Source organism: Pantherophis guttatus, chromosome 5 (assembly GCF_059756535.1).
Source record: "Pantherophis guttatus breed Tessera chromosome 5, ASM5975653v1, whole genome shotgun sequence".
Classification (NCBI taxonomy): domain Eukaryota; kingdom Metazoa; phylum Chordata; class Lepidosauria; order Squamata; family Colubridae; genus Pantherophis; species Pantherophis guttatus.
The window spans coordinates 21,758,473-21,783,177 of record NC_142067.1 but is presented as its reverse complement, the minus strand read 5'-3'; the positions used below and the strand labels follow the sequence as shown (position 1 = coordinate 21,783,177).

Here is a 24,705-nt window from a genome sequence, read left to right as displayed (position 1 = left end):
GAAGGTCTTTTGGTCAGCAAACCTGGATGATGCATGATTCAGAACAGAAAGAAAAGAAGTGCTTCATGCTCAGAGGCATAGCAATGGCAGTGGGTTGTAATGGTACATGAGCAGATGGTGGAATTACACTCCTTTTCCTCTTCGTGGATTTCCTCTGGCTTGTAAAATACAGCATACTGGATTAGGTGATTCTTTTGATATTATTCATATACAATTAACCTAAACTTCTCAGATGAAAAAGAACTGTTATTTCAGTAGCAAATGCATGATTTCTGTGTAAAAGATTCATTCCGTGAGGGATAGAGTTAGGTTGGTCTGAGAGTTATAATTAAAATGTTTAACTTGATTTGCGTGCTGATTTATATATTAGGCAACATTGAAAGATTATTAAAACATTTGGTCTTTATTCTGCACAGGAGGACGATCTCCGTCAGATCTTTATGCTCACCGTAGAGGTACTACAGGAATTCAGCCGGCGTGAAAATCTTAATGCTCAGATGTCTTCGGTTTTTCAACGTTACCTTGCACTAGCCAATCAGGTCTTAAGCTGGAATTTTCTTCCTCCAAATTATATCCTTTGTATCATTTGTCAAAATTCTGTGAAAGTATACCTCAGTTTCAGTACTATGAATCCTGTAAAGGAGAAGCAATATCTTAAATCTAAAGAAGATTAAAATCTGAGCATGCTGGAAGACTATCAGGAAGTAGATATAGTGATTATTCCTGTGTGTGTGTGTGTGTGTGTGTGTGTGTGTGTGTGTGTGTGTGTAGATAGAGAATCAGGCATTTCTTTATTAGTTTTTCACCCAGAATTATCTGATCTACTTAAAAACGTTGTTTACTACACATGAAAAAACTAGATACAGTGTAATAAAAATTGGTGGATTTATTAGAGTAATATGAACATAAAGCATAATATTTACTATTGTTATTACTATTCTAATAAGCAAAGTTATTCTCTAAAGCATTATCTTTTTATAGCTACATAAAAGTAGAAGCCACATTCCCCAAAATTTCTGAAATAGTCCATTGAAAAAGCTCTGAGAGGACATTAAAAGAAAGGCAGAGAAAATGGACAGAAAGGGTGACTTCTGGTAAATACCCTACTGTATATTGCAAACTGAGAGGGGATAGTTTAAAATCTGCCTTCATATCCCCTTTTCTAAGAGTTCCCCAATAAAGAACTTTTATATTAAGCCACTGCCAGTTGGCTTAGGTTGAACTTCTTGACATCTTTAGTCTGTAAGGTGGGAACTTTTTGGCTGCTCTGCCAAAAATTTCACTTCTGTCCAGCCCAAGAAATTCCCTTATATCAAAGCTTAGACTGCTATACTGTATGGTTAGAAAAGTGTCCTTATTGGGAAAAGTGAATATATCATATAGAAAAAAGTGATCGCATATGCAGAATTGTGAAGAAGATCAACACAATTAATCTAGGTGCTTGCTACTTTCTTGAATAAAATCTTGACTATCAGCATATTTGTCACAGTTCATAGCTAGGGATCTAGTTAGAGGTAGCATCTAGATCTCCTGATGGAACATTTATATGCTCCACTTTTCTGTCTGTATATTTTGTCTCTCTTTTGTCTCTTTTTTTTTTAAGCACCATCCTCAGTTCTACAGAATATAGAGGAAAAGTGAAAGCCACTTTCTCTGGGAAGGTTGTTTTGTCCAGCAAAGCCAGAATGCTCAGCCTTGAATGTTCTGGATCTAGATAGCAAGTGAAAAATTATTTAGCAATTAAAGCCATTTTAGTAATCCTTGATAGAATTCTAAAGATGCAGTCTATTTTTCCCAAGTTATGACATTATATAAATAGGATTACATGGCTTTTTAAGGGAACAAAAGCTGGATTGTTTTGATTCTGGCTTCTAACTGTGGGTCCAACTTATCAGACACTTTAGGGGGCACTGTTGTGCCATATCAAAAATCTAGAGATTTGTCTTCTTGCCTTATGCCAACAAAATAGTTTGAGAAGTAGGATAGCTCCCTAATGTAGAAGGGTTATAACATTTGGGATTGTTTAGAACAAAAGATAGTGAAGGGAAAAATAATAGAGTTTTGTAAAAACAAGCTTTATGTACATATTCCCCTAAATGAAGGGAGATTCAAGAGCAACAGAACAAAATGGTTTTTCACAAACTACATAATTAAAGTGTGAAATCTGTTGCCAGCAATTGTAATGGGTGTTAATTTGGATGGCTTTAAAAGGGGACAAGACAGGTTCATGAAATATCAGACTATCAATGACTAGTAATACTCATTTACTACTTCTTGAATTATAGGCAACATGTCTTATATACAGGTTAAAGGGAAACAGTGCTGCAAAATAATATTTCTCTGAAGTTCAGGCTTTATTTTTATTGTTTATTTGTTACATACATATACGTATCACTTTTCGTCCAAGAACTTGAGGCATGATACATCGTACCCCATTCTTTTTTTCTCCCCACAGTGACATTCCTATTAGTTTGGTTGTGCTGAGAGAGGAGGGGAGATGACACCAGAATCACCCATTTGGCTTCCAGGGCTAAAAGTGGATTTGGACCCTGGGCCTTCTCAGTCCTAATATTTAACCACCACACTGTAGCTTGGGTGAACTTCCAAAGTAATCCCTGTCACAGAATGCTGGATTGTATGCAGGGGTGAAATCGACTTACTTTCCGTACTGGTTCGGAAGTGTGCATGCTGTGCATGCACGTCACATGCACGTGTGGACCCTCTGCACATGCGCAAGCCCTTCTGCATATGTACAGAGGGTAAAAAAAAGTTACTTCCTGGTTAAAACCAGGATGACCAGGTGGGCGGAGCTTCGTGCTGTCATCGCTACCGATTCTCCGAACCGCCCGCCGCCATCGCTACCAGTTCGGCCGTATTGGATTCTTTAACAAGTTTTCATCTAAAACTCTTAATTCCCGATTCCATTTCTTCTTCAGAAAACAGATGAATTAAAAGAGAATTTGATGTGTATCAGCTTATACAAGCCTTAATGTTAAACTGCATTGAAACTTTGCTATAACTGTCAAAGTGAAGAGCTACAGCTTTGGCTTACAGAAAAAAGGAGAAAATCAATTTTTCTTCAGCAATTGTTATTACAGGACTTTTATGTTGTCTCTCCTTATTCAAAATTAAAATAGTACTTTTAGCATTTTGAAATTAAATACTATGTGTCTGTCAGTCAGCATTTAATATAGAGTACTTTAATAGAAAAAAAGTACTTAAGACTAAGTAATCGACTCTGAACAATTATTATTAAGCATTTATTATTTTATCATTGCCTTTGATGCTTTTCAAAGTAATGAACAGGTTCCCTATGCACAAGAAACTTACTGTCAAACATAAACAGACAAGAAAAGGAGAGGGCAATGGAAAAAACAAGGAGAGAGTACCGTATTTCATTTACCCTTTATGCTTAACCAAGTCTCAATCTGTGTATCAGAAGTTATGGGCAAAACTTAAATCTTGTGAAAAAGTTGAATTATGGATAGCTAATGTTAGGCAGAAATTTTGGGCAGCAGTTTTAAGGAGAAAGTTATATATTAAAGGAAAAAAGGCAGATTTTTTTTAAAAAAAAACAAAATGAGAGAAGGTAAGTTCATAGAGAAACTAGCAACAGAGTTTTGGACTCGACTATGTGGCCAGTGCAATGGAAAAGGTGTGAATAATGTTGTTCAATAAAATTTTAAACTATTATACTTATTTTTTTAGAATAATTAGTACTCAACTACAAAACTAATTGAATTCCATTGTTCTGTGTGGTGGTGTTCCCTCTCGCCAACCAACCAAAATAAATACCTGAATGTTACATGAGATTCAACAATGTACTCTTTTGTGTTTGTTAACGTTTAAGAACCTCCAAAAACTGTACATGAATTAGGCAGATTGATAATTAAACTGTCTTTCAAATATACTGTTTTTACCAGATTTACGTGTAATTTAGTGAATAGCAAATGCAGATGCATTCTGGATAACTGCCCTATGTTTTAAGTATTCATAGCTTTGCAACTTTGGGTAGTGCTTAATGTAAATGCACAAAATGATATTATGTTTGTATTTGTACATTGATTCTCTACGTATACTAATATCCTTTTTATAGAATTATCTTGTATTATCTGAAACATAGCATATGTTTTGTCTTTTAAAGACTGCTCCTATATAAAGTTATTAGCAAAGTAACGCAATCAAAATTAGTGTGACATATGTGCATGAGGTTGGGATATAAAGTTCCAGATTTAAACCATGTATCCATTATCCCTGCTGTGAAGTGTGTAGACACGCATGCATATGTGTAATTGATACATTTTTTAATCTAACAAGAAGCTAAACTCAGTTGAATCCTTTGAAGTATGTAGGATATGCTAGTAGGTTTCAAAGACTTCAATTGCCCAGGCAACATCTTATAAAACCAGCCAAAAGCATTTTAATATATGAAGCATATTTTGGACAGGTTTGATACCTGTTGAATGTGGTATCATTTTTGTTTCTTGTCTCATCGGAACGATTATTACGGAACAATTGAGCCACTATGGAATGTTTCGTCATTGTGATCAAACTGTTATCTGGCATTCCTAGGGTGTTCTTTTTTGCAGTACAATGTCTTTTATTCCTTGTCCTCATGCATGAATTATGCTGTGTATGTGAAGAGGCTTAAAATTTGTTTCCATTGCATTCTTTCTGAATGGGACCTGTTGTATCAGGGATTTAAAAAAAAAAAAGAAGAAGGCCAAATTGGAATGTTGTTGTTGACCTTGACACCAGACAACTAGGCAGACATTATATAGCTATGTTTGAATCCTCACAAAATGTGATGTTAAAGCCAACAGAGTCCTGGCGTGAGACCCTCCTGGACAGCAGAGTGATGGAGCTTTTCTTTACAGTAAGTTCCATTGTTCTCTTTTGCTAGTTTAGTAGCAACAAAGCTACAGCTCCCATCACTTCTTTCTTAGATTGTTGTTGGATTTTTCCCTCTCTTGGATGCGGTGGGAAGACTTCAGGTAAGAGTTGCATAAATCATACTCTATGCTTCACCAACACAGCTGGTTAAATCCTTTAATTCAGTCAATGTTTGTATTAATTCCCCTGCATTGTGTTCATTTAATTTAAGAATGGTCGTGATTTAAACAGAATAGGGTTGTTGGGTATCTTTCAGCTACTTCTTTAGTATTGCTGGTCAAATAAAATTTCTCTAGTTGATTGTAAATGCAAATTAAGCTATGCCTGCTCTCCTCTTAGGCATTATGCAAATAGAGTAAAACAAAACTAAAGGGAGATTAAAGCTGCTTCCCATTTGGCAACTTCCTACATGGATAATGTTTCCATTTAGGAAACCTATGTTTATTCTGGCATGTACCATAAGAGTGCCTGCATGATGCATATGGCTTTTCCTCTGGAATCTTAGTTCTGTATAAGAATTTGTGGCATTTCATGTGAACCAGCCTGTGCTATTTGAGTTAAGAGCTCTTCATGAAATGTTCAGTCTAGTCATCTGCAAGTTCAATATATGAAGAAGAAGGAAATCCCAATTTAACTACAATCAATATCCAACAAAGAAAAAAAAAAGAAAAATTCAGAAGCAACAACCAAGCATAGCAGAGATAGTATAACAGTGATATTAGGTTTAAAAATTAAGCCAAGGCGAGGAACAAATTGAATAAAATATAAGGAAATGGTGTAAAACAAGATAAAAGTAGTAGGTATTTAAAAGCTCAGAATCTATGCGAATTTTAAAAGGATTTTTACTTGTTAAACAGAACCAACATACAATAAATAATTGTTCAAAATACAATAAAATACTAATTAAAATAAATTAAAACTAACAAAACTCCATGTAATACCTATTATTCTAGAATTAGCTCAGTGCTTTAATGTATTATTAAATCTAGACAACATAGAAATTGCTGCGTATTCTTATTTTTACAGTATAAAGATGTTTCAAAAATTGATAAAGAATACATCTCCTGAATAGCAATAGCAATACCTTTTTTCAACCTGATGAGGGTAAATTTTCTCCCCCAAGGTACGATAATTTTCTATGAATTAATGGAGAAATGGACCATGTTTTTAGCATTAGACAACTGCCTTAAGCAATCTATTTTTGGAAGATAAACAGCAACTGTTTTCCCCCCATAAATTAGAATGAGATAGCTAGAATTTGGAATTATTGCTTTTAAAACAATAGATGTGTTTAAGACTTTTTTTTAAAAAAAATGCTTTTATATAGCATGCTATTTTTTTCCCAAAACATTTAGTTATGGTTATGTAGTTACTTGTAAGTTTTTAACCTTGCTCAGGCATTTTCAAAAAAAAAAAAAAAACCCTGCTGGCAGACCACTTAACAGCTGCACACAATGTGAACAGCTGTCTAGACAACCAGACAGTTGCTACTGTCAGCTGGGACCTCCTCAAGCAAATAGCTTTTAGGTTTACAGGTTAACCCTTTCTAATATAATTTTTCATTAGTAAGTTTGGGTTAAATTCCTTTGCTTGCTGGGAAAGGAAATATTTTTTAGATTTAAGTATTGTTTTCACCAGATTTACTTTTCCCAATAAACATCAACTCCATATTAATGAAATAGGGGTTAATAGTTTTATTTGTATGTTATTCATTGGATCTCCAAAATAGCTATCTCCTACATAATGGTTATAAATTCCTCATTTAGAGTGGATTTGCTCTATTTGTAACTCAATTTAAATAATATATTTTTTGATTGTCAACAAAATCAGTCATGAATTTAATTTTTTAAATAATTACATGTGGCTTTCATTATTATTTAGAGAATATATTCTAGTTTGTAGGTATTTTAGTTTTTTGTGAAGCAAAATTTCAAATTTTTCCTATAAATAAAAATAAAATCTCCATTTTCACAACTGTGTATTTTGTTGTAGGTATAACAACTGTAGATTATACTTTGTTGTAGGTTTTTTGTATTTATTAAACACTATGTATTGTGAGAAGTTCATAAATCATGTTAAGTACATATAATAACAAATAAATATTAATTTAGCATGCCTTTAAATTGATTGTGAGACTAGTATTTGTTAGGTTATGGCCATTTGAAAAATTAAATTCGTTTAAACAAGGAGAAAACAGTTGTCCCATATTAGTTTATAATAATATATCCTAAAAGCATATCAGGATATTGAGTTCAGAAATTCTATTGTGCATCCAAGGTTGTCTTTTAAAGATTGGTCTCTTGATGCCCACGCTTGCTATAAATATTCAGTCTACAAATGATAGATCTATAGGAGTGATTTATTGTCCATGAGGATCCCCTAAGGAGGCTAGTGCCAAAAAGGAGAGCAGCCTTGCAGACAGAAACAGTAGGATTGAGACTAAAAAGGGTTGGGAAGTTATAAGTTTAGGAAGATTTTGCTTCTAGGAAATGTGTTTGTTTTCTTGAGAGTTTGGTGTTTACCTCTACTAAAGAAGCATCTATATAATCTTGATTGAACTTGTCGACTAACTTTAGCAAGGCACTGTAGCCCAGGCATAGTTAGCATAATAGAGATGGCTGTCATTATTGCTGTTTTTAGAAGGAGCAGCATGTCTGACTGGCTGGCAACTGTTTCCCTCTAAGACTTAAAATGCATAGACAGTTTAACATGTAGGTAGGTCCCCGGCTTTGACTAATTTAATATGGCTGTTTGAGTTGATCTACTGAAGTGGCAGTTTGCGTACATACCAAGGAATGACTACTAATACACGAGATACTAGGGAAAGCTGTTTATGTGGTGGGGGGGTGCATGTGCGTTTGCTCATGCTCTTTAGGAGTGTGTCATGTGATTATGGTAAAAGAACATCTTCTATCTTCTCTCCACCTCCTCATGTGATGTTAACCCTCTCACTTCTGAAAAGGTGCATCGAAAAATTAGAGAAGACACCGATATGGCACAAGACTCTCTGCAGTGTTTAGCCCAGCTAGCCTCTCTTCATGGGCCAGTCTTTCCTGATGAAAGCTCTCAAGTTGATTATTTAGCTCACTTCATTGAGGGATTGCTCAATACTATCAATGGGTAGGTAATATGCTTACTTCCTAGAATTTGGGATTGCTGGGGAAGGGAGGTGGGACTTGTGTTCTGTTATTTGAAGAACAGTTTGAAGAGTGGCATAGCACTACAACATAAAGATACCTTTCTGAGCAATAATGAAATGCTTTTAAACTTTACAATAAAGTTATTGGGATTTTCTCTTTTTAAAAAAAAAAAATGTTTTGTCTACAGGATTGAGATAGAAGATTCTGAAGCTGTGGGCATATCCAGTATAATCAGCAATTTGATCACTGTATTTCCTCGCAATATATTAACAGCCATTCCAAATGAACTTTTCTCTTCGTTTGTTAACTGCCTCACACATCTCACTTGCTCTTTTGGAAGAAGTGCTGCCTTGGAAGAAGTTGTAAGTAGCAACTTTAATTTTGTGAGGTTCTTCCAAAATGTTGAAACTTTAAAATACTTTTAGTTTTATGTAATGTCTAGCTTATGGTACTATTTTTTCCCTTAGTACTCAGTTAATTTGTAATGGTTACAGTGAGCTGCATCCTTTTCTATGGTCCTATTCTGTTTTATGAAGAAATTTAGTTGGTTTAAAGGCTCCTAATGAAGCACAAAATCACCCTGAGTTAGAGCGATGTAGTAGAACTAGATGCAGAGTTAGAAGTTCTGCAGTGAACTATATATTTACGTTGTGTTTTGATACTTTCCTCAGTTTAATATTGTTTGATATTAGCATGAAAAAATGAAGTTTTGGCATTATGTTACTCCAATTAATACATTTTAGTTCCTGGTATAATAACATTTTGTGTGGGGATTATTGTTGGATGTAGCAGGTTGAACTGGATAATTTCCCACATGCGAATGTTTTTGTTGCCTTTACTGCATTCTTTATACGTTTAAAGCAATTGAAAATAAATCAATAAATCTGTATACTCTGGGGTTCATATTATAAGGATTTTTCTGTATAGTGGTTTATAGTTGTAACTGAGTAAGAACGAGGCATGAAAACTGGTAATGTGGGTTTTTTTAAGAATCTGAGCTTCTGGTGTTAAAGAATCTATGTTTGGTCTCCAATTTAATGGGATTTTTTTCATTTAATTGTTCTTTCCTATAAAGCACACTCCATATCTCTCTCATCTTGCATTTTAATTTACCTACATTTTATTTCTAATTCTCCTCCACTGTTGAGTAAGAGATCTACGTACCATCTGTGTAACATCTAGTTTGGGCTTCCAGAATTGTCTTCATCTTTTGCTATATAAAATTAAAGATTTAGGAGTAAGAGGCAGATTTCAAACTGTTCCACTTTTCAAATTTAGCAGAACAGGTCAAGAGTAATTAATGGATGGAGCATCTACTATATATTGCCTAAGTGGATTTGACAGAGCAGACCAATTTCCCTAATCTGTGCTGGTGTTCACTTTTGAAACTATAATAGTGATTTTTGTTTAATGTATTGGAATAAAAGGTTATTTTGAACACTTATGAATTTTGTTTTGAGATTGGTAGTTTGAATGAAATATCATTTACATTTTTACCATCATTTAGAATGCATTGTCTTCAGAAATTCAGAAAGCCATTTTATCACACCAATGCTGAAAGCAATTAACAAAATAAAATATTTGATTTTAATTTTAGAATTTAATTTTAGATATTGAATCATTGTGGCCTTTAGTTTCCTGGTTTTGGCACATATGGCGGTATCTCAAACACCAGATGGGTATAATATTTCCTGCAGAGGAGTTTGCATTGACAGTTCTTAATACCTTGTAGGTTTATACTGGCACAGTATGTCCTTGTGTCCCAAAAGTGTTTTAAATGTGTGTTCTTTTTAAGTATATGAAGAAGTGTTATGGTAGACAATGTATTTTTTCAAATACAATTTCCATGGGTTGGCCACATATTGATAAAGACAAGCTTATGGGATATCGGTGCATTGGAATCTAGGAGAGATATCTGATGCTTCAATCCAATTCTAAATAGATACTTCAGAAGATATAGCAGCAGCAAAAGATACAGCTGCTTTAAAGAGTTGTAGATAAATACAATATATGTGCCTCTAGATATTCAAAATAGTGGGGTTTTCCAAATCAGAACTGAATCTCTGTATAGTTCTAGAATCTAGTAACTCAGCTTTTTACCTTATTTATGAATATTTCACATGGTTGTATCTTGAATTACTAAAGGAATGTTTTTATTAGTCCTGACAATACTACATAGATTTTTTTTAAAAAAATAACAGAAAGTTTGCTCCTCCCTTACAGTATTGATTTTTGCTTTGTGTATTTAAGTTCATAGTGGAGAAATAAAAAAAGAGGTGTGTGTGAGAGTTTTACTATGATGTTGTATTGATTTTCCTCATCACCTTTGACAGATTCCCATAAAGTAGTTAGCATGGGGCTAATGTCCCCAGCGCTCTTGCTAGCATATAGCAGCAGGCAATTATCTTCTCACATTCTTCTTAAATAGCAGAGGATTTTTGCATTGCACTGAGCTTTGTAGTAATCAGAAGCGTGAGCCTGTTCCAAAGCTCCGTATAACCAGAGATTTACCTCAGACCATTCCACTCATAGAATCATTAGAAAAGTTTGGTCATGTTGACTGAGAAAACAAGCAGTGCGATGTGTGAACTGAACCATGCTGATTTCGCTAGCTCTGAAACTTTGAAGTAATGTTGTAAAATAGTCCTAAAGTCTTCCTAAAGTCTTCTTTAGGAAGGGCCCGTTGTGGCCCCTTTCACTATTGGAAATTCACATGTAATGAATAAGCCCCATTACCCTATATATTGCAGTGTGAAATTATTAATTGTTCATTAGTTTAAACAGTATGTAGAGCTAACCAGCATGTTGGGAATTACCGGTTTAATTTTTTTATGTGGCTTTTGCTAATGTGTCAGTATTAATAGAAAAAAATGATTTCCGTAGCGGCAGATTTGTAAAGGAGATGTGAAAACTCCTGTTATTTATTTATTATCTAGAACTTATCTGTTATTTGTTCTAGCATTGTAGCAACTCCAATGCTTAAGCAGGATTTAATTCTTTTTTATTAGATTTATATCCCACCTTTATTTTGTACAAGTCAAGGTAGCATGAGGTACACAGTATTCTCTCTTCCTATTTCCCTCACAACAACAACCTTACATAGTGGCCTGAATAAGTGACTGTTCAAAAGTTAACCAAGTTGATGTTAGTACCTAAGAGCCAAAGCTCATAGTTTTCCAGTTTCTAGCCCAGCACTACGTTAAACTGATTCTCAGTTTTTAAATGAATTTAAAAAATTTAAAGGAAAAAATATAAAAAACATTTGATATAAGGAACACGCACATAGGAAAATCATGCCATCCTAATCAACTTGATCCCCTATACCCCACATTTCTTCTGCGTATAGTTAATAAAATTTGCAGAAATTTTTAAACAATGAAATAAAATTGGAGCTTTTCTTGTACTTTTCAGAATAGAAATTTCTAATATTATTTTCCAGTTGCTTTTTTGTTTTTGTTTGAAAAATCAATTTTGTATAATTTAGTTTGCTTATAGATATATGTTTGGATATGTAATATACAAAAGTATAGTTTATTCAGGCAATACTCATACATTTTTGGATTGAATTTACTTTAAATTAGTAAATTTCAATTTCTGTTTTAGACAGATCTACAAACTAATAAAACCTAAATAATACAAGGAAAAAAAGTTAACAAAAAGAGTAAGCCATCAACTCTGAAGTATACTAAAGCCATTTTTGCCCTTCACTGTATTTTATTACTGTACTGCTTTTCAGAAAAAGAGAAGTAACAAGAATCAGAGAACACGTTTGTCATGTGAAATGTTGTAAATTTAAAAGGCTATCGGTATCCACAGTTCGTTCTTCTCCTTTTGCTTTAACCATTTCCATGGACTTCTGAAAAAGGAGGACTTCTCTGCATTTGTTTAACCTTTCAGAGCAGGGTTTTCAAACTCTGTTCCATGGAACTATGGAGACCCATGAGAGTTTGACAAGATTCTGTGAGAAATTAAGGGGGGGAAATTACTTAAATTCAGCCAAATATTGGTCACTAGACTTTTGACTCTTGATCAGGAGTTATGAGAGATTTTATTTTTAAATTATAGCTTCTGCAGCCAAATTTTTTTTGAAAACTCTTCTATTAGGGGTCAGAGGTTTTTTTGGTATGAACATTTGTAAACACAGATTAATTTCTTTCGTATCTTGTCATTTTATATATAGTTTAACACATACTAGGAAGTATTTGTGATCCAGTTTCTTTTAAAAATGAAATTTTCAATTAAATTGTTTGGGAATAGCTTTTTAATTTCTTCCGTTCATATCTTTGTATCTATATAAATGAAAAATAAGACTAGCAGAAAATCTCTACCTCATTCACCCTTGATCATATTTGCTGAAAAAGTCTGCTGGATTACTTGATCATTGTAATCTTAGTGTGTCAGGTAAAGGTTTAAAGAACTAAGAACTTCATATTTCAAAAGTTAGAATGTGATTTTTATTATAAGAACACTTTCTGATAATTTATTCTTGGGCTACTATTGGGTTTACCTTTTTATTTGGGAGGTAAACTGTTTGAATTGTTTTAAATCCTCTGATTTTGCATAAGATAAACATGTTCTCTGTGTGTGTGTGTGTGTGTGTGAATGTGGTAATGTTTATTTATCAATCAATTTTTGTTTTCATTTTTAAAAATAACAGTTTACTGGAAGAGACTACTTTTTCCAAACGCAAACTTCCTTTCTCATTCTTGGAAAATTGGTCCAGAGGCTTGAGGGAATTTGTATAACATTTTGACAGGAGAGTAGAGATACCACTAATGGGAAGGAATATCATATGTTACTCCAGTTGTACAACTAGCTGTTTGGATTATAGTGTACTGGGTTCAAATCACAATAAATTATCTGTTAGTCTAAAAGCCTACTGCAAACAGTGGGAAAAATAGGTATTGTCACACATTAGAAATTGGAATTAAATATATAGACAACTAATGGGAAGAAACTATTCTTGCAAATTTACTGAGTAAATGTTGATGAAAGCTCTGACAATTTTTGGATAATTTGTATTTTTCCTTTATTTCTTTAGCTTGACAAAGATGATATGGTATATATGGAGGCATATGACAAGCTCTTGGAATCATGGCTTACCTTGGTACAAGATGATAAACATTTCCACAAAGGCTTCTTCACTCAGCATGCTGTTCAGGTTTTTAATTCTTACATCCAGTGCCACTTAGCTGCTCCTGATGGTACAAGGAATTTGGTAAGTTCTAGAGGCAATTATGAAAATCTTGAGATGTGGAATAATTAAAAAGTTGATTTATTTAAACATAAACATGAATAAGGTATTGACCAAGATTAAACAATCATGCTAAACCTTTGGTGTGTGTGTATGTGTGTGTGTGAGAGAGAGAGAGAGAGAGAGAGAAAGAGAGAGAGAGGGGGGGAAAAGTGTAGTTCTCTCTGCCCCAGTTTTGTCTGTTCAGTAGAAATAAATGTATTTATCTTTACAGTATTACACAATAGGTTTCAAATACAGTAATTTCTATTTAAAAGATCTATAAAAAATGTCAAAGACAAGGTGACAAGTCTAATGAAATAATAACCACAATGGGATAATTAAAATGCTTTGTCAAAATAATGCAGAAATCCAAATCCATCCCCCTTTCATACTGACTCCTCCAGTTTTCTTGATTTGTTACTTATAATTCTGAGAAACCAGAGTTTAACTATACTGGTATAATGATCACTAGTTATCTATCAGTTTTGGATTATTGAAATAGAATTTAATGATAATTCTAGCATTCCTCTTGGGCGCGGAGAACACATTGATGTTTGAGGACTCTTAGTCCTCAATGACTATGTTGATGATGGCCAAAGTGCCAGCCAATATATTTCATAATTAAGGCCTTTGAGTTTGTGACTAGATAATTCCAGCCTACTTTGTGCAGAAAATTCATTAATTTCTCTAAGTTCATCCCCATGCCTGTTTACTTAGAAGCCACAGCTGACAATACAAACACTTCTGGTTTGTTCAATATCAAAGCAGCAGCTAGTGTTTTTCAAACAAGAAGCACTTTCCATAGACAGCTGTGGCATTGCAGCTATTAAGAACATTATTGGATGGTGGGATCAAGGGAAGAGGATTGAAAGACCATCTTAGAAGATGAAAGCATGGCTTGGTTCTAGTTTCTAGTATCCTTGCTAAGATATCTGCAATGATTTTAGATGGAATTTCAAGGTTGTGTGTGTGTGCTGTGGGGAAAAAAACTGATATACCCCAGTTGAAAAATATGGTAATTGTGAGTTGATAATTAAAAATAATTACTTACTCTTGATTCTGTTTTGCACTAATTAGCTTCATTATTAAAATCTAATGCATTCAACAACAAACAATACTGTTTTCTGTATGTTACTGCAGAGTGCTATTGCAGGAGTCTTGGTTCTTGGTTAATGGCCATATTTGGAAAGCTAGGACTACGTGGTACTGCCAGGGCTGCCATGGGGGAGGCTTGCCTATTTAGAATACAGCTGTCACCATAAGTATAACTGCCACAAATCAGTGAGTTCTGGAGGATAACATGGGATAAGTCTGATGACCTGTTTATTGGGGGTATTAGTGCTACTGTTGATGATAATGATATGCTCTCAAGTATATCATGAAACAGAAGTATGAATCTTATTTTTCCTCTTTAGCAGTTGGTTTGAAAATCTACTTTGGACATTTTATAGAACTCAGCATGGCTGACTTCTCACTTAGGTTTGGAAGGCAGCAGTGAGCAGAGTTTGTATGTTTGATAACAAAATAACAGTGGTGAGCAAAGAAGGAAATGGTTTGTTCCAGAAGAGGTTAAAATTTGACCTCTTGGATGTTTTGCATTTAAAAAAAGAAAAACCTCTAAATCAGGGGTGAAATGCTTCTGGCTCAGACCAGATCGACTGATCCGGTAGTAATGGGGCATGTGATTCGGAAAACCGTTAGCAAAAATCCCTGCACACACCCCTCCAAATGCCCAGCTGAGCCACGCAATCATCAGAGGCTGTTCTTTTAAACTTTTAAAAGCATTTTTTTCTACAACCTCTTTGGCCAAAAAAAATGTTTTTAAAAGTGAAAAAAAAAAAGCCTCTGATGATCACGTGGCTCAGCTGGGATCGTCAGAGGCTTTTAAAGGCATTTTTTTCCCTATAACCTTTTCAGCCGAAGAGGTTATAGAAAAAATGCTTTTAAAAGTTAAAAAAAAAAAAAGTTGGCCACGCCCACCCAGTCACATTATCCCCACCACCACCAAGCCACGCCCACAGAACCGGTAGTAGCAAATTTTAGATTTCACCCCTGCTCTAAATCCACTTCAAGTACAGGTATTCCTCAAGTACTGCACTTCAAGTACAGGTTCCTTAATGGAACCTGCCCATTAGGGATGTAAGTGAAATGACTGTTATAAAATGAATTGGACTTATTTTTACAACACTTTTATGGCACTTGTTAAGTGAATCCACTGAGTCGATATATAAACAAAAATCAGGGTTCCTATTTGCTTCAGTTCATTAACTGACCTCTGCCATTATTAAAGTGAACCAAGAGAATTTGTAGGGGTCCCCAATTGGAGCCTTCAGAAGAAAACACAGTTGCTCGCCCATGAGGCATCCATGTGCCTCAGAACTGCAGTGACTCCAGGCACGTGCCCAGATTTAAACTGGGGTATGTGTGTGGGTGTGGGTGTGAATTTTGAAGACACTGAGAAAAACCTCCAGAGGAAATCACTGCTGCCTGCCCATCAGCTGTTCTACAAGCTCTCTACAGTAGTGCACACTAATCCTCAAAGCAAAAGCAAACAAACACAATACAGTAGAATGCAAAGGATCTTTCTGCAAGCAGTTTCAAACTGCATGCAAACAAACAGTACATAGAAGGCAAAGGAACTTTACAGAACTAAAAGTGTTCCCTATGGACGCCGGCTAGTATTTCTGCTAGCAATTCCAGAGCAAAATGCAAATAACCACAGTAATAAAAAAAAAAAGGTTGTGAAACGTATTTACAAACAAGCGCCATATTACAATGAAAAAGAAAATTTTAAAGTACTTACCAAGGCAACTATAGTACTCTAGTCCTCAAGGCAACAGCAACGAAAGAAGCAAGAAGGGCAGCAATGAGAAATTCACTCTTTAGTCCTCTATCTGGCAGCAGTGAGGAGGGAAAAAAAGTAAGCACCTGCTGCAAAGATCTTGGTTGATCACGTGACCAGGAGAGAAAAAAAATGTGCCAACCATATAGGCCTCAGAAATCACCTGTTGTAACTGTGGGTGACCAGGGCAGACATAGGACTAAAAATGGCCACTGCTTCAGGAGTGACTGAATCCAGGTGACATGATTCCAGAGGCTTCTTTTTGGTTGCAGTTTCGAACCCATGCCTTAAGTCCATTTTTGGGAGGGCATTCGTAACTTCGAACAGTGATTAAATGGCCCTTCGTACCTCGAAGACTACCTGTAATTAAGAAATGTGTGGGTGATTTCCTAAGGGTTGAGAAGAAAGAATAATTCTTAAAACAGCATAGCTTATGATCTTGGTGCTTATGTTCGCTGTAAATCTTTGATCTCTTTCTGCAGGTGCTCTCTTTATTGCATGCTCTTCAGAATTGTTATTTATAGTTTATTAAGTTGATGTTTTGTGAAAGAACTTTGAAAAATATTTTGAGGCATTTAATAAATAGTTGTACAAAACTCGTGTATGGAATTACCTCTTTCTAGATCTGATGTGTACTATTTTATCGATTTGCTACCAGAACTTAGTGATTGGGTTTAGAAATCATGCTAAGCCGTGACTTGCTGTACAAGCCATTGAATCCTTATTTACACTTTTCCCACTTAAAATGCATAGAGAATTATATTTCCTTGTCTAATCAACAAAGATAGGTGATATCTTTCTTTAAGATTAATGGACAGGTCGAACATTAAAGAACCTGAAGAGGCTGCAGGGTGCCTCTCTTTGTCCTGTTTGAGTTTGAAACAGTAACTGCGGCTGGGAGCGCAGAGCATAGTACTATGAGACCAAAAGTTACAGTGTAGTGAAACTTGATATTATGAATATCAAAGTCTGTTAAATATTTATATCCCTCCATCCAAATTAAGTTTATGTTCTTGATCTGCCATTGATAAGCTCACTATCATTGGTTTACTAGTGGTTATGTGGCAAGCCCAACTGCCACATAATAGCCCCATTTATGAAATTAACATCCCAGAATCCAAAAGCTGATGGATTTCTGTGACCAAGGAGATACAAAGCCTAAAGATATTATTTCCTGGTGTCAGATATTGGAGCTCTTCTTAATTGTAAGGGATGGGGTGGGGGGGGAGGGGGAGTCCAGCTAAGTTTTTGAGAGGGGCTTCTGCAAAGTTTCCCAATGTTGAGTTTTGTAGATATTTATTTGCAAGCTGTCCTAAAACTGTATAAATGTGATAGTTTACAACCAATCCAGAGCACAGAAGCTTAGTGAAGTTAAAAACAGCCTAAGGCAGGCCTGTTAAACTGGCGGCCCACAGGCCAGATGCATCATGTGCAGGCCACGCCCATCCCAGCTCCGCAAAGGCAAAAAACTTTGCGATACGTGACGCAACCGAGTTTGACACCCGTGGTCTAAGGTCTCCTTTTGTTTCTCTAGTGCAAATGTGGTTCTCTTCATTGTCCCTTTTTTCCTTCGGCTTCTCACCTTGGAAGACAAGAAGACAATTTTGGGGAAGGGAAGGCTAAAAAAGGGTTATTTCCTCTAGATCTCAACTTCTCTAGCCTACCATTAACCATCGTACAATGTTGAACTAATTCTTCCAAGATCTAAGGTGTGCCTTGTCATACTAATTGATCTTCAGTTAGTAGGAGAGACCTTCTTAAAGCTAATTGATTGGGCCAAAATCATTCTGGCACATGGCCCTAGCACATACAATTGAAAATCTGCTGTGTAGTCAAGTATTTGGCATCTTTCAGGTCATAATTTATTAATCTCCCAATTAGTAATTATTCTCCAGGTGGAATCATCAAAAGCAGCTCTGAACCTCTACATAAAATTTTAATAGGTATCTCATACAGTACATTGATTTCAATGAGTAGTAATGCCCATCTGCCTACTCTTTCTTTCAAATGCCACCTTAGTCTGGTCTGTGGGGAATTCTGCCCAGCTGAACTGAATAGGGAAAGTAAGGAATTGTCTCGCCTCTACAGTTTCTTTGGTAAACGTGCATAGGAACAGAATATAAGTGTCTGCATAACAACCTGTGGAGCTCGTCCTTGTAAATGCTTGCCAAAATACTGTATTAACTGCACTACAGCATTGTGCAACATCTGTAGCTCCTTCCCCTAAATTTCCTGTAATGGAGCACCTATGCCGCTTGTTCTGTCAGTGAGGTATCTTGAGGACAGTAATCATCTGTCTAGATCCTGAACAGGACTGAGTCCTCTTTAATGGTAGATAATAAGGGAGCTTTCAAGTTTAATGTCAAACGCGTGAAGCTGACAAGCATAGAAAGCAAAAACCACTTGCATTTCTGGAAATACCTTTATTGCTACTAGTGTAATAGAATTCTAAAAGCCTACCAAACTGATTTTCCTGCATGACCTATATGTAGTATAAGTAGGTTCTTCTGAATCTTTTTTTTTTTGTGCTTCCCCCTTCCCTGGATTCAAGAATACCTTCTGTAATGATCCTGTTTCTCCCTTAACTGTTTTGCTCTGCGCTCCGTGTTCTCATGGTTTGTTGGTTGTTAGTTCCCCCTAGAGATTCTCCTTTGTTCTAAATCCTGTAAAATGTTTGGAGAATTGATGCTTGTAATAATATTAGAAGTAAATGGCTCCTGTTTTTTTGAAAATTGGATTAAGCAGATCACAGTCAACAATCTCCCCCTGTCCCCCTATATATAGTTGAGCAGAATTTCAGCTTTGATTTTACAGACCCAAATGAGCACGAACTAGGACCTTTAGCTATAATAATTAGGAAGGAAACTTGACATTCCAGGACTGTCAACATAAGTTTCTATGTAACTTCAGAATTTTCTTCCACAAAATATAATGAGGAACAACTTGGGGTAGCTTCATGGAGGAGAAGGTCCTAGTTTATGCTACTTTTAGTCACTATGGCTGTTTATTATCTCTCATCTCTTAAACAGTATGTATGCTGATTATTAAGAAACATGATCAGAAGAATTTTCCACAGATAGCTGATTTTTCCCCTGTGGGATTGGAATGCTGAATTGGGTGTGCTTTTGGTCCTATCCAATAAAGCGGTCCTGTGTTTTTGATATTACAAAGAGAGAAAGAAGAAACATGCAATAGCTGCAAATCCAGAGTGTATCTTTTTCTACATTTGTACTTTTTCACCTTGAATAACACCTGGACATATTACCTTATATTTGCTTATGATGGGTCAGTTTTTAATCTATTTTATTTAAACTATTAACACATTCTAGAAAATCAGTTTTTACAATGTGACAGGCTTGCATTCTCTTTTCAATTCAGACTGCCAATGGTGTGGCTTCCAGGGAGGAAGAGGAAATAAGTGAGCTGCAGGAGGATGACAGAGAACAATTTTCTGATCAGCTGGCCAGCATAGGCATGTTAGGAAGAATTGCTGCTGAACACTGTATACCTCTTCTTATCAGGTATAGCTTAAGTCATGTGTATCCTTTGACATGGGCTTTGCTGTTTTCATTCATTGCATCTTCATTGTGGGAAAAAATGATAAACTTGTTTAATGTTTCTCTTCAGTTTGTTAGAAGACAGAGTGACAAGGCTTCATGGCCAGTTACAAAGGCATCAGCAATTAATAAGTTCAGCTGGATCAAGCTCCATTGACAATAAAGTGCTTGATGACTTGTATGAGGATATTCATTGGCTTATTCTAGTCACAGGTGAGTAGAGACTTCTGCACACAGGCAACTGAGATCATTCCATTGGAAATGGAGGTTTCTTTGTCAATTCTATTACAATTGTGTATGTGTAGTTTACTCACATAGATGCACCCTTATTTTCACAACACTCAAGTCAGGAAAAATGGTCTTATGTGAGTGTGATGGTTTTCTTTAGCACACAGCAAAAAACCAAACCAAAAAAACAAACAAACCAGATTTGTAGATTGGGTACAAGGATCTTAGTGCTTCTGGTTTGTTTCTATTGAAAAAGAGGGAAAATATAGTACCATTAAGCAGTATGTTGAGATTTTTGTTGATAAGGGGAAGCAGTTTCTGTAGGCATGAAATTTTTCTTGCTATTTTGGCCAAGTCAGAATTTTATTCAAGCAGAAAGTTAGAAGAACAATTTTACCTAGCATCATTGAGTGAGGTTTCCAGTTGTCCAGTATGACTCAGTGAAGCAAATTACCAGCTTCCTCAGCCTTCCCTTCCCTCAAAAACCCAAAGTTACAACTTTGAAAATATAGTCTAATTGTTTTACAGTATTTGAGAGCAATTGCTTGTTTCTTGAATGAGGATTACTGTATTTAGGAAAGATTAGCATTGGTATATGCAATACAGAAAACCTTAACATTTAGCTCAAGGCTTATAGAATAGGAAAAATAAATGACAGTTTAAGAAAAGTCCAGCTAAACTGGACTTGAAAAGATGGCTATTATGAATTAGCCCTGGCATTGTTTATTTATCAAATTTCTATGCCACCCTTATCTCACTTAGGTGACTGGGTGACTCTTAAACATCACAGAATGATATAAAAACTTGACTAAAAGCTCAATACAAAATTCAAAGCAAGGTTAACATTTACAAGTTAATTTTTTTTTTAAATAGCTAAGAAATTAGGAAGGCTACAGTATATTTGCTGTATTGCACTACTACAGTCAAATTTCTTTTGGACATTGATATAGCCTCCTAGATTCTTTAGACTAGTACCTGCATGAAAATAGGAAGGAAGCACAGATAGGGTGAAATTTAAATGCATCACATGCTGTTGAGGACCCAGTAGTTATAGACTATACAGGAAAGAAGTCTCTTGAAACAGCATCTAATGATCTCCTTCAGTTGGCTGGGAAACAAGCGTTGTGTGAACCCTGAAGGCCAAATTGCCTCTTAATCTTTTGGCCTCCAAGAATAAGAGCTATCATCCTATTATAAACTGCTTTTCCATTAATCAGCACAAAACTCGCTTATATTTAGGCTCAGCAATTCAGATGCAATGTTTGCCAATACTTTGTACTAAAAAGAGAACTACTAACAATTACTATAGAGACAAATGGAAAGGTCATCCGTTTCATGGAGAAAATAAAATGTGCAGGCACAGAAAGTGAAATATTTGACTTTGTAATAGTATATACAAAAGGAAATTTGAAATTGTAGTTGATTATAAAACTGAATAAGAGTCAAAAATGTGTCATGGTTTCCGAAAAGGCTTAAGGAGTGTTAGGTTTTATCAATACAAATATGCCTCCCAAATCTTGGAATAGTTTTGCTTTGCTCTGCAATGGGCAAATTGAGGTACTTTGTCCAGTTCTGAGCATTAATATTTTTAAAGGATTCAGTCAAGCTGGAACAGGTACAAAGAGGACAGTGAGGATGACCTGGGGCTTGGAAATTCAGTTCTATGTGGGGAAAAAAAGTTTAATGTTGAGAAAATACAATTGAGGAGGGTCATGATGGCATGCTTCAAAAAATACGAGAAGTTCTGTTTGCCATCATCACAGTGGTGGCGCAATGGATTAAAATGCAGTACTGCAGGCTACTTCTGCTGACTGCCGGCTGCTAGAATTTTGGCAGTTCAAATCTCACCAGCTCAAGGTTGACTCAGCCTTCCATCCTTCCGAGGTGGGTAAAATGAGGACCCAAATTGTTGGGGGCAATATGCTGACTCTGTAAACCCCTTAGAGAGGGCTGTAAAGCACTGTGAAGCAGTATATGTCTTAAGTGTTACTGCTATTCCAGAATGCAGGGCAGAATAATAGATTTGAGTTTTAGGAAGACCAATTCCAACTGAATGTTATTAAAAAAATGTCCAAATAGTAAGAACTGTTACAGAACAGAACCAATTTTTGAGACGGGATGGATTCATTTTTGTTGGATGCATTCAAGTAGGAGACAGCCATCTGCCTGGGATGCATTAATTAGGATTATTGCACTGTGCACAGGGTTGAACTCAGTAGTCTAAATGATCTCCACTGTGCTTTAATTTTATTTCCATTATTTACGTTAACATCTTGTTTGAAACACATAGGCACAATGCTATGCAGTTATCACAACAGTCTATGTTTCCATATGATCGTATCTCAGATATGTGTATGTGTTCCAAACTGATCTTAAAACAATAGTCCTGTTTTACTGACATACTGGTTCACAAATATACAAGCAAAGACTTTTTATTGAGGTTTTATGGAAATGATGGTCTTAATTCACATGCTATGATGTTTCATTCATGTATCTTTTGGCACTTAAAATTCTTCTTTTTGAGAGCCCTAATGGCCTTCAAGTACTGCTATGCTGATGATACTGCATGCAAATGCATTGGGGGATTGAAAGCACAGCCTGCTATTGATATATTATGTTGCAAATTAAGAAGAGGTCTACTGCCTCTGGAGAACAGACACTGCAGGCTTCAGGCAGATCCATGGAAGGAGGAACAACAAGATTATTTATGTCCGCCCTCAACACATTATTTTGATCTTGAAATTTGTGTAATTTCTCCCAGTCCTTCCTCTGCATTTTTAGCTACTATATATTCCCCCTGGAAGGAGTTAATTGGTTAGACCTGTCAATATTACAGGAATTTTTGAAAAGGTTCTATCTAGCCTAGGCTGGAAATGCAGAAGACTCTTAAAAAGTAGTAGTGACATGATGGCCAAGATGGGAGATGTATTATTCAAAAATTATATTTGTTATGGGATCTAAGGTGAATTTAGTTTTATTTGCTACTTTCTCCCTAATAATTGTAGTTGTTTATAGACTTTATTCTGACATGTAGAAATTGAATACAAAACCAAACTGAACTATGTACCATAAATGCCAGTTTTAATTTAAGCATATCATAGAATTTAGCCAAATATTGATGCCAATTCTCTCAGCATCTTTTTGATGGCACTTAAAGCAGTATTTAATTTAGGCTAGGTAACTTTTTTTTTTTTTTTAATTTTATTTATATGCCGCCCTTCTCCGGAGACTCAGGGTGGCTTACAATGCGTTAAGCAATAGCCTTCATACTTTTGTATATTTATACAAAGTCAGCTTATTGCCCCCACAAACTGGGTCCTCATTTAACCTACCTTAGAAAGGATGGAAGGCTGAGTCAACCTTGAGCCTGGTAAGATTTGAACCTGCAGAAATTGCAGGCAGCTGTGTTAATTACAGGGTGCATTAAACCACTGTACTACCAAGGCTCTTGAGGTCACTACTTTCTTTTTTTGTTTGTTTGCTTTTAATTTTAAGGCTACCTCTTAGCTAATGATACTCAGGGAGAGACTCCGCTAATACCTCCAGAAATAATGGAGTATTCCATTAAGCATTCAACTGAGGTTGACATCAATACAACGCTTCAAATTCTTGGATCTCCAGGAGAAAAGGCCTCTTCCATTCCAGGGTACAACAGAACCGATTCTGTTATTAGGTAATTTATTTAGTATTTTAATGCTAAATATTGAACCATAAATCAGAAGTAGATAGGGCTATCATTGTAAATTATTAATCTATGATAACAATGTGAATGTCAGAACTGGTGAAAGAAAGTTAAATAGGCTTTCTGTAGAATTAAGATGTAGTGACCTAATATTGATGACTGAGGGGAAAAAACTGTAATATAGTTAAGGTTTTTTGCTCTAAGCAAACATTATGATGCACTGTGGTATAAGTAAAATTCGGGAGGGGGGTTGTTGGTATAAGAATAACATAAACACCATTTTTAGAGGACTGTGTGTCAGATAAAGGAAATACATTGCTTATTAAATGAAAATGAAATGAGTTGTTGTGAACATGCTTACAGGTATGTGACATGGGTACATCTTTAAATCAAAATAAATACCTTATAGCAAGGCAGAAATGACTATTCAGAATGTGTTTCCCAGAACATATATTCAGTTTTGTAAGCCAGCATATTGTCACAGAATGCTTTCTAAGTCACTAAAATTAAAATTCTCAAGTAATTTGTTGTCTTTGGGTAAAAATTCAGAGAACTTTGAGGAGAATGTGTTAAAGGGTTTTACTCTTAAAAGAGGAATACCTGTTTCTAACATCTCTCAATAAGGAAACATTTTGAATTAAATTTTTAGTATCCATCTGTTTTAAAAACTTTTGTTTTATAACAGAAAAACAATGTCTTTATTAATATGCATATGGTCTCTATTATTTGCTGTAATAAAACTGCTACACTGAGGCCATATATGGTCTGTAATGTTGTAAGTGTTGGCAGCAATAAGTATTTTCTGCAGATATCAAGATCAAGTTTCTAAAAGTGAGGAGAGATGGATATAGAAGTCTTAAATTTTAAGGAAATAAATACTTTGACTGTTTAAAAGATAATTTTGAGCCAATATACCACAGACACTCTGCATTTCCAGAATACATATAAAGCCACTTTTCACACTAGGATAGCAAGTTTTTCAGCAGTTCCTTCATGCTTACAGGAATTGACTAAATAGAAGATATATGATGGTTGCTGCAGAGACATCTTGATACTAAGAAATACATTTCTAAGGTATCAGACTACCAGCCCAGCACTGCCTTCTATTTGGTTAAAGCTCCCCAGAT

At 35.4% G+C, this 24,705-nt stretch overlaps 1 protein-coding gene across 2 annotated transcripts in view; it reads left to right on the top strand.

Annotated features, from left to right (window-relative positions):
• The window catches only part of XPO4 (exportin 4), a 71,746-nt gene that overhangs the window by 32,933 nt on the left and 14,108 nt on the right, over positions 1–24,705 (top strand). For both annotated transcript variants that reach the window (XM_034410066.2, XM_087894689.1), the window contains 8 exons: positions 417–570; positions 4,764–4,876; positions 7,856–8,013; positions 8,221–8,395; positions 13,075–13,251; positions 19,490–19,632; positions 19,739–19,881; positions 23,392–23,569. In XM_034410066.2, the coding sequence (XP_034265957.1) occupies positions 417–570; positions 4,764–4,876; positions 7,856–8,013; positions 8,221–8,395; positions 13,075–13,251; positions 19,490–19,632; positions 19,739–19,881; positions 23,392–23,569 (1,241 nt within the window). The remainder of the gene's footprint in view (positions 1–416; positions 571–4,763; positions 4,877–7,855; positions 8,014–8,220; positions 8,396–13,074; positions 13,252–19,489; positions 19,633–19,738; positions 19,882–23,391; positions 23,570–24,705) is intronic.